The following is a 12299-nucleotide window of genomic DNA, read 5'->3' as shown; positions in this document are numbered from 1 at the left end:
ACTCAGGGTGACCTGTTTAACTCAGAAGAAAGCTCATGGATGCTTCAACAGACAACTGATGAGGTCTAGTTTAGCCTCCCACCAGTGGATCAAAGTCTGCATTGAAAACTAAGCTTTCAGCAACAATTCAAGAGCTGCCCTCATGAAGGTCCCAGGAATGCTGATGGTAGCATGTGAGAACACCAGCTTTTTTCGTGAGAGTTCAGGCAGCAAATAAGCATCTGTTTTCCATCTATGACTATATTAAGAAATAATAAAAAAAAAAATCCTACACATCAGTTGAACCACATCTCTTGAAAGCAGCAGCTCTTCAACATCTGTCTTAAATGAGTAATAGATTTTATCCTCAAAAATATATATATGAGTATTGCCCCCCCATGCCCCCTGCAAATACAGCTACATTGAAGTAACAGGTCTCCTTGACCTCTTGCCTTAAGTTTCATTGAAAACCAAACATTCACAGCTAATTTGGAACATCTCAAGCTCTCGGGAAGTGGGATAGTTTCACCCTCTTCCTCCTGCAGCAAATGCAGGGCTGTGCAGAACAGACCAGCCCATTGATCGCAGCAGACTGTTCTCTGCCTGGCAGACTACTCTAGCAAGATGACTGGAAAAATCACGACAGCTTGTTACAAATACAGCCAAGATGAGTAAAATCCATGAAAAGCAATGCTTCAGGGAAGTAATGGCAGCATATACCTGCTTCATTCATTATTCATGAAATCAGTTCACTTGAGACATGTATTCACTCCACAACATCAATGTGTTATCTCAACACACAAAACTAAACATAGATTTTAAATATGAAGGTTCATGTTTTGCAGACCATCAGGCCAAAAAGTAAGACTGAACTATTTCCCTTACACATAAATAAGAGGCACAAAAAAAAAAAATAAATGCATTAAAAATCACTGCAATTTTGAGTATCTAAAGAATCTACAATCTAAGGAAAGTTCAGTCTTTTATATATTTAATATTCAGGGGAAAGTTAATGTTTGACACAATGTAAAGGTAAAAGAAAATGTAAGTAAAAGAACTATTGAATACTATAGTATATACCTTATGTGGCTCACTGACGTTTTAAAATGCTGAATGTTCAGGTACACATAAATGCTGTTCAGAGACCCTGCATCACAAAGTTTGAATAACTTTTAATATGTAATATTTTATTGCACATATTAAAACTCTTCCTCTCAAAATAACAGAACTGCATTAAACTATTCCAGAAAGCATTTATTGTAGAAAAAAATTCATTTTACCTGCTTTTCTGAAGAATTCTTGAAGCGGTTCTTTTGTTTGAAAATAAAAACCTCTAAAATGAAAAAAAAAAAAAAAATGAAGGTGTACAGATGTTAAAAATAGAAGAAATGTTTCATCTGAGGAAGCTGCAAGATGTCTGGTGTTTTCCAAATGGAGAGTTTATTTGGGTAAATGACTTTGTTGCTGTGGAATTCAGCTCAGTCCTTTGTAGTAAGCATCTCTGGATGGGGAGAGAGTGACATTGCATCCTGTGCACACTCATAAATGAAGCAGGAATTCCCAGATTTGCCATCATGTGATTTCAGTGTGGAACGAGCACTCGACTTACTCCCAGCACCCGTTACTCTCTGCCCAAACGCAGCTCTTCCCAAGCCCGAGGTGGCTGTAACAAGTGGCAAAGAGAGAAGGAGTATACAGACCACACTTAGCTTCACTGAGCAGGCACTTCACATGCTGCCCTGAGCTTGGGCAGGAGGCAGGAGAAGAACAGGGCAAAAGTACCATTGTTAAGCTGCCACAGAAGTTATGCAAGAGCAGCTTTAACAGTTCTCGCTGTGAAAAACTGGTCGTATAGGAAAGCTGGGAGAAAAAGTAAATTCTCTTTTTCTGCCATCAGAAAGTACTGAAAAGATTATCCTGACAAACATTCTCATTCTTTATACTGGAATTCCAAAGATTTACGAATTACACTGCAGTACTCAATGCAATGTTAATTAAGCACTACAACAGCCAAACTCTTTTTGCCTGTATCAGAAAACAGCTGATAAAAGATAATACAATCTACACTCTCTATAGAGTGTGAACTGCCAACTGGAGAAACGGATGCTGCATTAATATGACAGTTACAAGCAGACTATCACAAAAGAAAACAATGCAAAATTCATTCTTCACAAAGAGAATGATGCTATTGACATTTTGCTTTGAAGAACTGCATTAGGTAGTAATGATGGTTTCTGCTTGCTAAGCCTTCCTGAAGAACCAATTGCTCTTGAAAGACAAGTAACCATTTTTGACCTAAGACTCAAGGCAGAGCTGAACACTTCCAGCTCCTTCGGGAGTATTCATGAGTCCATCAATAGTTATCTGCAATGTTCTCATTTTATGTGCATCATGGATGTACATCCACGGCTCGTCTCTTCTCTCTTTCTGCTGGAGACAAGTGCTTACTAGACAAGTCTGGTGAGGAAATGCGATAAGGTGAACCACTATGCAATTTATATTAAAATGTTCCATTTGTGCTGTTGCTGGAGGTACTTGGTCACCCAAAAGTGTGGTTTTCAATGTTAATTTGTAGTTTTATTTAAGACTGTAGAGCACATATAATGAATTCTCTTTTATTGTAAAATAAGTTCCAGTTTAATCTAATTGTCTGCAAACACCAAGGTGACAATACTTTAGGCTCTAGGAAGTTATTTTCAAACAAACCAAGTGACTTTAGCTGCTTCTCATACGGTTTCCCCTCTAAACCCTTCATCAACTTCATGTCCCTCTTCTGGACACTGTCCAGTAACTTAATATCTTTTTTATCCTGTGTGGCCCAGAACTGCACACAGTGCTCCAGGTGAGGCCGCACCAGTGCAGAGCAGAGCGGGACAATCACCTCCCTGCCCGGCTGGCAATGCTGTGCTGGATGCACCTAGGACATGGGTGGCCCTCTTGGCTGCCAGGGCACAGAGTTGGCTCATGTTCAACTTGCCTTTGACCAGAATCCCCAGATCCCACTCTGCAGAGCTGCTTTCCAGCATCTCGTCCCCAGTCTGTATGTACAACCAGGGTTGCCCTGTCCCAGGTACAAAATCCGGCACTTGCTCTTCTTGAACTTCATGTGATTGGTGATTTTCCAGTTCTCCAGTTTGTCCAGATCCATCTGCAGGGCCCCTCTGGCCTCAAGAGTGTCAACAGCTCCTCCCAATTTTGTGTTATTGGTGAACTTAGTATTCCCTCAAGTCCTGTGTCCAAGTCATTTATGAAGACGTTGAAGAGCACTGACCCTTAGATGGATCCCTCCGGAACCCCGCTAGTGACTGGTCACCAGCCCCACATAACTGCATTTACTAGAACCCTTTGAGCCAATTGCTCACCCCCTGCATTGTGTGTTTATGCAGCTGTATACTGGACATCTCGTCCAGGAGGATACTGTGAGAAACAGTATCAAAGGCTTTACTGAAGTCCAAAAAGATCACATCAACAGGCTTCCCTTGGTAAACCAGGTGGGTAACATTGTCATAGAATGAAATTAAGTTGGTCAAGCAGGACTTTCCTCTCATTAACCCATGCTGGATGGGAGCAATCACTGCGTTGTAGTTCAGGTATTTTTCAATAACTCACAGAATAATCTTCTCCTTAATTTTGCCAGGCACAGAAATAAGACTGACACAGAAAACATAATTTCCATGAAAATATTAAGTTACAGATAGAGTATAAACATACATGTTCACTCCCATACAATTTTATGAAGACAAGTGAATCCAGTTCTCCTTTCAAAGATTATTCTGATATGAAAGAAATTAATCCCTTTACTAAGATAAATTATTTGCCTCCAACTTTATAGTGGTCTATTTGTGTTTCTCTTGCTTGGACAATTCGGCCATGGCTGAGAACCCCAAAGCAGGAGATGCTGTAAAAGCACAGAAAGAGATTAAATTTCCCTCTATACAGATGATGTACAGCACAGAAGACAACAAACAGGATAAGGACAGAGTAAGACATTGCTGATCTGCATATTAATGGTAGTATTTCAAGAGAGCACACATGAATGGGATGCAGGCTATCCTGTTTGCCACAATAGTTCATCAAATATTCATGACCTAATTTAACCGGTGCTACATCACTGGGGTTGCCACACTAACAGCGGAAGGCCAGGCAGAAATCCCAAGCTGAAAGAATCACAGAATCACAGAATCATAGAATCGACTGGGTTGGAAAAGACCTCAGAGATCATCGAGTCCAACCCTTGGTCCAACTCTAGTCCGTTTACTAGATCATGGCACTAAGTGCCATGTCCGATCTCAGTTTAAAAACCTCCAGGGACGGCGAGTCCACCACCTCCCTGGGCAGGCCATTCCAATGCCTGACCACTCTCTCTGTAAAGAATTTCTTTCTAATATCCAGCCTAAATTTCCCCTGGTAGAGTTTAAGCCCATGCCCCCTTGTCCTATTGCTAACTGCCTGGGAGAAGAGACCAATCCCCACCTGGCTATAACTTCCCTTCAGGTAGTTATGGAGCGTGATGAGGTCACCTCTAAGCCTCCTCTTCTCTAGACTAAACAACCCCAGCTCCCTCAACCTCTCCTCATAGGTCTTATGTTCAAGTTCCTTCACCAGTCGTGTTGCTCTTCTCTGGACCCGCTCCAGCACTTCAATGTCTTTCCTGAACTGAGGGGCCCAGAACTGAACACAATACTCCAGGTGTGGCCTCACCAATGCAGAGTACAGGGGAAGGATCACTTCCCTTGTCCTGCTGACCACGCTGTTTTTGATACAGGACAGGATACCGTTGGCCTTCTTGGCCACCTGGGCACACTGTTGGCTCATGTTGAGCTTCCTGTCAATTAGTACCCCCAGGTCCCTTTCTGTCTGACTGCTCTCCAGACACTCTGTGCCCAGCCTGTAGCGCTGCAGGGGGTTGTTGTGACCAAAGTGCAGCATCCGGCACTTGGCCTTATTGAACTTCATCCCACTGGAATCAGCCCATTTTTCCAGTCTATCCAGATCCCTCTGCAGAGCCCTCCTGCCTTCCAGCAGGTCGACACTCCCTCCCAACTTGGTGTCATCAGCAAATTTGCTGATGATGGTCTCAATCCCCTCATCTAAATCGTCAATAAAGATGTTAAACAGGACTGGACCCAACACTGACCCCTGGGGAACACCACTAGTGACTGGCCACCAGCTAGATGCAGCCCCATTCACCAGCTTCCTGTGAAGTTTATGTGTTAAATAGGCAATTTCATGCACTCTAGTGAAATGGGAAATAAAAGTCATCCTTTTGCATCTGTTTCCTTTAAACCTTTAAACCTTTAGTTGGACACCCAGCAGTAGAAGTGAGGGTATTTCCTGGTAAATATAGAAATAACCTAAAATCTGCATATAAATATGTGATAATTTGGAGGCTGCCGTGCACAGAGAAACTACAAGTTCCTGCTGGTGCCATGGACTCACTGTGCTCTTCCAGGCTTTCTGAAGCTGTGTGGGCCACTGGGTTGGTAGGAGCTGCAGCATTTCCCTCCCAGGTGATTAAAAGCCTGGAAGAGTCAAGTCTACCCAAATGAGTGCACTGAGGAGATTAACTGAAGTCATTCTCACCAATCTGCAGAAGCATAGAATCATGGAATCATTTTGGCTGGAAAAGACCTTTAAGATCATAGAATCATAGAATAGTTCAGGTTGGAAAGCATTTTCAAAGGCCATCTAGTCCAACCCCCTGCACTGAGCAGGGACATCTTCAACTAGATCAGGTTGCTCAGAGCCCTGTCCAGCCTGGCCTGGAATGTCTCCAGGGATGAGGCACCACCTCTCTGGGAAACCTGGGACAGTGTTTTACCACCCCCATTTTAAACAACTTCTTGCTCACATCTAGCCTGATCATCAAGTCCACCTGTTAACCTAACAATATCAAGTCCACCGCTAAACCGTGTCCTTAAGAATCTCATCTATGCGTCTTTTAAAGACACTCAGGGATGGTGACTCCACCACTTCCCTGGGCATCGTGTTCCAATGCCTGACAGCCCTTTCCATGAAGAAATTTTTCCTAATATCCAACCTATCCTCCTAAACCTCCCCTGGTGCAACTTGAGGTCATTTCCTCTTTCTCAGAAGAAGGTTGTCCAGCATCAAAAATAGGAGTTAAGGTACCCTTAGGGAAAACAGATAAAGGCAAACTGAAGACATTCAGGATGCATAGGACAAAACAAAAATGGGAAGCAGATGATCACTTTATGGTAGGAAGGGGTTTTCAGAAGTAGGTTAGCTGCAGATGCTGTGCAAACAGCAGCTGAGCAGATCTGAAAGACTCCATTGTTCAGAAGAAGACACCAGATGCACCAGATGCACTTCAGTAGCCTTAATTATGTCCTGAGAAAATGGGGCTGATATCTGAGCGAGAACGAGAAATGGGAGGAAAACACATCTGGGGTCTTCCTAGATCCGGGAAGGAAGGACAATAGGAACTTCAGCAAAAGCGTACAAAAGCAGGTGGGGCTCACCTCCCAGAGATGTGGGGCCAGAAACCAGGTCCTGACCACAGCTGTGGCACAACAAAACACAAACTGCAGGAATGGCTTTATGGGTTATAAACGTGCATGTATCAATGCAGAAGCTGGAGTATAAAGGCTGAATCAATACAGTGAGTCCAGTCAGCTGTTTAAAAAGTCTATTCCTAGCAAGAAAATCAAAGGATGGTTGAGAGGAAGAGGCAGAGGGGAGAATATGACCAGAAGACAGCTGGGGCAGACAGGCTTACAAATTAATGTTGGAAAGCAAGATGTCATTAAGAAGATCCAGATGAATACTGGAAGGCTGGAGGAGGCTCAGGCTCTCAGGAGTGAATAGGACATTGAAAGCTGCAGTCCAGCACACATGTGGACAATGGAGTTGGCAGAAACACTCCACATTAATGGCAGATTATTGGTGCTTGAGATGCCTTGGTCTTTGTCATACTCATCTCTGCATTTGTGCTGTTCTTATTCACTCCAGGAATACACTGGGCATAGGAAACACGAAAGCTGAGGGTGCAATGTTACTGGATTTGTTTATATTGCTAGTACAAATGATTTGGCTTCTCTAATTCTTTCATTAAATCTAAGAAAAAATAGCAAAGTAACATCATATAATTGCACTAGGGAAAGTGGTGCTCAGCATATGCTTCAAATCTCTGAAAATAATGCATTCAGCACGCTGCTGATGTGCTATGTGGAACATTATACCTTGTTCTTGCAGAAGAATCTGCAATTGGAACAAAAAGCTATGCAAAAAATACTAGTAAATTATGAAATCACGTGTAGAAATCTTGCACATCACTGCAGAAAGAAAGCTGTGATGTGGCTCAGTTTGATTTATGTTCTCACATCCATAAATCTGTACAGTGAAACAGGAGCTGACTGGGGTCTGGACTCAAACTGCTCATTTTTCCAACACTGACTTTTGAAACTTCTCAGTTTCCATGGATTAAAACTGACCAGAGCTGGGCAGCAAACCAGGCTTGGTGCTGGATTTATTATCTGTTTTTTCATAGCAAAATCAAAGTTTTCAACAGTCCCCATAAAGGTTTTTATGGAGAAAATTATTTTGGAGTTAAGATATATAAATAAATATATAAATAAATAAGAACATAGCCCATGTATTCTGAACAAGTTCCCACTGTAGAGGTGGAGGAAAGACTCGTTTGTCAGTGAGGAATAAATAATGTGCCTGCAAACAGGCTGGCTGTTGTGTAAAGCTCACATAGCTCAGACCAACAGAGAGGGGCTTTTGCATTCCTGAAGGAATTTCCAGGCAGGAGATCGCAGCCCTCCCAGCCCTGAGGGTGGAGTGGGGCAGTGGGGAAGACCGCAGGGATGCCCTCCACCCATGGAACGATTGACTCCTCCACTCACCATCTCATCCCCTCCCACTGCACTGCCGTCACTGTGTGAAAGGTGGGGGTCTAGCCTGACCGCTCTCCTACGCTTCAAATGAAGCTACAGGCACCACTAATGGGCAAATCATCCTAGCCTGTAGTAGGAAGGGATTCATGCTGGGAAACGTGAAGTGTCTACATAAAAGCCACAGGTCTAAATTCCCACTTGTAGTCCCTGGAGAGGCAGGGTCAATGCAGTCACCAGGGTGAGAAAGGGACACCCCAACCACAGCCAAGTGTCCACTTCAGGATGAGATTAAAAACTCTTTGGAATGTATCAAGTGTGTTGATTAAGCCTCCGCATCCCAAAATAGGGAGAATAGGCACATCTACCCTAAATGATTTTACAGTTTTGCGAGTTCACATGTGGACAGCTTCATGTTAGACACCTAGTTTTAGGAGGAATTAAGATTTTAAGGTTCCCCAGAGGGAGATGTCTACATCTCCTGCACAATGAATATGAAGAGGGAGATGCCTTTGCAAGAGGTATTTCTAACTGGGAATGATTTGGTTCCCCTAAGGCCACATTCACCACCCCGTAGCTGCATCCACAGTCCAGCTGTGCCCGAGCTCTTTCCTCATCTGCCCCATCTGTTCCTTTCTCCTCTAGCTGTCATTTTTCTACTTGTATGCTCTTGGCTCTTCCTCTTGTTTCCTACCCTTCTGAGGGCCTGTGTGCAACAGAGATGAGATCTGCAGAGGAGAAGGATGGTGAGAGAAGTGGAAGTGAGTAGAACTGGTGAAAATACAGGGACGGAAAAGTCCATTTGCTCAACACCAACCTGAAATAGTATAACTTTTTTCAGAAAGGAAAGCAGAAAGGTAAAAGACATGGGAGAGAGAGGGGAAATCCAGTCTATTTGCAAACCATCCAGCCATAGTGAGTGTGACAACTGGTTGCTGGTTGTCTTCTTCTGCAGTTACTGAATGGGAACAGTGTAGTTAATAGTTGGATGTTGATTTGCCATCTTGAACAGACCAGCCGAAAGCCTGTGCTGACGAAAATCAACTCAGTTAACCAGTGAACTTAAATGAAAGATTCACTTTCTGGAGTACATGGGAACAAGCATTTGCTGCAGGTAGGGCTCCAGCAAGGAAAACCAGAGGAAATCCATCTCTAGCAGCCAACCTCATGATCTTTTTCTTTCAGGATGAGGCTAAGACAGTACCTGTGGTCCTGTCATTCAGTCCCCAATGATATTAAACAAACCTACCCCGCACTCTACAGGGACTCCACTACTGGAGATCTCTGAGTGTTTCATATCAAGCTACAGTTCTTGTCACACTGGACAGCCCAGCACCGAGCATGCCTCACCATCAGCTGGGGGGTCTGTGTGGAAGGGCAGAGCACCCGCAAACTTTCAATCCTTGCTCACAGCTCCCTGCCGGCAAGGACACAGGCGCACCTCCCAGCCCTGCTGTCTGTGCTGGCATCTGCTGTGAAAGGCTCCACGCAGCAAGTCATGGGATGCGTTTGGGGAGGGATGCAGATAACAAAGGTACCCTTTCAGCCCAGGGGCCTCCCTGAAAGGTGGCATTCACTGGCTGATCAGCACTGCTCTCGCTCCCGGCCACAGCCCCCGGCCATTGCAGCCATGCCACATGCCAAATGCTGCCTGTCGTCACAGGCCGGGGAGCTGCTGGACACCTGCACCTTCCTTCAGGGGCCCAGGGACAGAAGAACAGCATCCAGGTGACGCAAAAAGGGCTACTAAGGCCATTACGTGACTCTCTGCATAAGAAGACTTGATTCCAAGAGCAAACGCCATTTTATGTGTGAGTACATACGTCAAAACAAGCATGAGACAGTACTCATTGCACAAAAGGAGCTTCATATTCATAAGTCATCCCATATCCTTAGGGTTAATCATAACTCAGCTGAGGCGGTTACAAAGATAAACCTTTATTTGTGCAGATCTCTCATCTACATAGAGAAAAATATACTGAGTGGATCCAAATTCTAATCCCTCTGCACCGCATATGCCCGTTTCCACTTGTCCACCCTGCACTGGTCTGGAGCGGAGCAAGAAAAATAGTTGATCCAGAATAGTTACACTCATGTCTGTGCAGAGGCAAACCTCAGTTCTAAATAGGGTTATGGGCCATTACTTTTGCGCGTGAGGCAGAGCAGAGAATATGTCTCTAGCAGACAGGAAACTAATTTGCTTAAACTGGGAAGTTTTCTGAATTTTTCATAAAAGAAGGAATTGAACTTTATGATTTTTCAGTAAGTTTAACAGTGGTTCACAAGTTTTTTTCTTCCCATCAAAGTTACATAATCCTCTCCCATTTTTGGTCCACATTTGAGTATATTAATAATATTACATAATGATAATTAAGGATACATACTTTATATACGATTCTGCTAAGAAAGCTGTAATGACATTATATATTACCTAACGTGTCCCAGCCCCATTTCACAGAATCTGTCACGTTAGTCTCATTGAGCAGAAACATCTCCACTTCTGCAGGGTTTCACTCAACATTCGCCAAATTGGTGAAAATAATTTTCTTTCCAGGTTCTTTAAAACATAGCCTGCTCCCATAAGCTCAACTATAGAACATCTCACCATAAATCCTCATCTCCACGCTGCACTTTAACAGAGGACAGGTGTATTTCACAAGACACTCTTTCATCTCACTTTGCAGTTTTTGTTTCTGACTTTTTACTCTCCATAGGAAAGAAGCATTTGTGTCCTCATGAATGACACAGATGTCTCATATTAACATCAATGGGGGTGTTAAAAGGTCCAGACCCAGTAATGCCCACTGGTTTTTTTTGACTTCTCCTTGTCTATCTGTTATATTGCTTTTTGTGCCAGCCACAGACTTTGTGAGGTCTTGTCAAGAGTTAACTCATCATGGGTGACGTGGGCGCTTCATGTCTTTAAGGGTCTAGTATCCTGTAAGAGAAAACTGCAGGATTATAATGACAATTTAGTAAAAACTCTGTTTACTGATGTAATTCCATCAGACCAAAAGCCGTACTAAGAGGAAACCAACTCTGCACCTATCACCAGGGGCGTCCTCCAGGGACCATTGTTCACCTCAGGTTTCTGAGTTACATGCAAGTGCTCATCCTTGATGGGTGAATCTTGCCACACAGGGTTCTGAGGGCTGTTCAACTCTGGCAACCCCAAGTGCATCTCAGTGGTAGGAAAGCATCATTTCACTTCATGACAATTCATAACTCACCAGATGGAAGATCTCCGTCAGGCAAAAATCCCACCCTCACATATTACAGTATAGCCCCTTCTCAGAGCAGTCTCTCATCCCTAACACGGCTTTGCAGACTAGTTGATGTTTAACACAGAGCAGATACCTCGCAACCCCTCCCAACACAGCAGCAGCATAGTTATGATGTTATTAGGTGCTGCTGTTTTCTCCAGGAAAGAGACGAGTTACTGAAAACTCATGAAGTGACCCCAAGACCAGCCACATCAGTAAATAAGTACTCAGTAGCTGTGATCCATCTCTTTCCTAAAAGCAAGTAGGAAAGCTGGATCTAGGGTCTTGATGGGTAGAGGGGGCACTGACTATTCCTGCAAACACAACTGCCTCAAAGTAGTTTTGAGACTACAAAGCGACCTGGATTTCCCAGAGGTGCCACAGAGCACTTGTTTTACCATCTCTCATACTTCAGATCATCAAAATTACCCCCATAAGTCCGATATGAGATGTGATTGTTAAAGCATCTACAGAGCACTTGTTTTACCATCTCTCATAAGGCCTTAGCAGCAATTGTCACCACTCTGTAAGAGACGAGAAGGTGACAAGGCAGTCTGTACCACTTCCAAGCAGAACGAAACAGTTTGTACAGTTGTCTTTGAAATTAAACAGACTGTAAGCAAATTCTAGCTAGGAATTTTGTCCCTCCTTCCAAGGCTTGCATAAATGCATATCCCAAAACCATACTTTGAGTATGTGAGCCATTTTTGTGGCCAGCTACTGTAAAGAAATACTTGCTCTAGCTGTTTTCCGTTAGTCGTCTCTACATTCTCTAGCTTTTACATCTTTGGAAAGCAATACCCAGATCAGCATTAGTGTATAAACATGTAAGGGCAATCTTACTTGCATTTTTTGGCTGTGGTTATGCTGACCACATCCTTCCCAGCTCTTGTGACACGGTGTGACACCAGTGAGCACAGTTACCTTTTGTTTTCTCTTTCCTTTTCCCACTCAGTGCTCACCACTTTGAGGCTACTCTCACGGACACAGCGATGTGCATTTTAGCAGACTGGTGAGCATCGGTGCTGTTTGTCCTTGCTCCCTTTTCGGGATGGCAGCCTTTTCTAGGTGGGATGAGCCGATTCTCTGCAGTGCACCACCTGGCAAGAACGAAGCCTTGGTCCCATCAAACAAATGTGTGAAGCGCTCCTACAAGATCACTTTTATCAATGCAGCCTATGTGCTGAAATAGCTTTTC

General features: G+C 43.7%; 1 protein-coding gene across 2 annotated transcripts in view; it reads right to left on the bottom strand.

Annotated features, from left to right (window-relative positions):
• OCA2 (OCA2 melanosomal transmembrane protein) overlaps positions 1–12043 on the bottom strand; it is a 218659-nt gene extending 206616 nt beyond the window's left edge. The window contains exon 1 of one of the 2 annotated variants that reach the window (XM_065075251.1): positions 11945–12043. In XM_065075251.1, coding sequence (XP_064931323.1) covers positions 11945–11950 — 6 coding nt within the window. In that variant the 5' untranslated portion in view covers positions 11951–12043. Of the gene's footprint in view, positions 1–1259; positions 1616–11944 lie in introns of those variants that run through there. The other variant, XM_021287659.2, reaches the window with a different exon arrangement.
• Between the last annotated feature and the right edge of the window lie 256 nt (positions 12044–12299).

Source organism: Columba livia, chromosome 1 (assembly GCF_036013475.1).
Source record: "Columba livia isolate bColLiv1 breed racing homer chromosome 1, bColLiv1.pat.W.v2, whole genome shotgun sequence".
NCBI classification, from domain to species: Eukaryota; Metazoa; Chordata; class Aves; order Columbiformes; family Columbidae; genus Columba; species Columba livia.
Note: the sequence above shows the minus strand (reverse complement) of the source record. Positions and strands in the feature narration are given on the sequence as shown.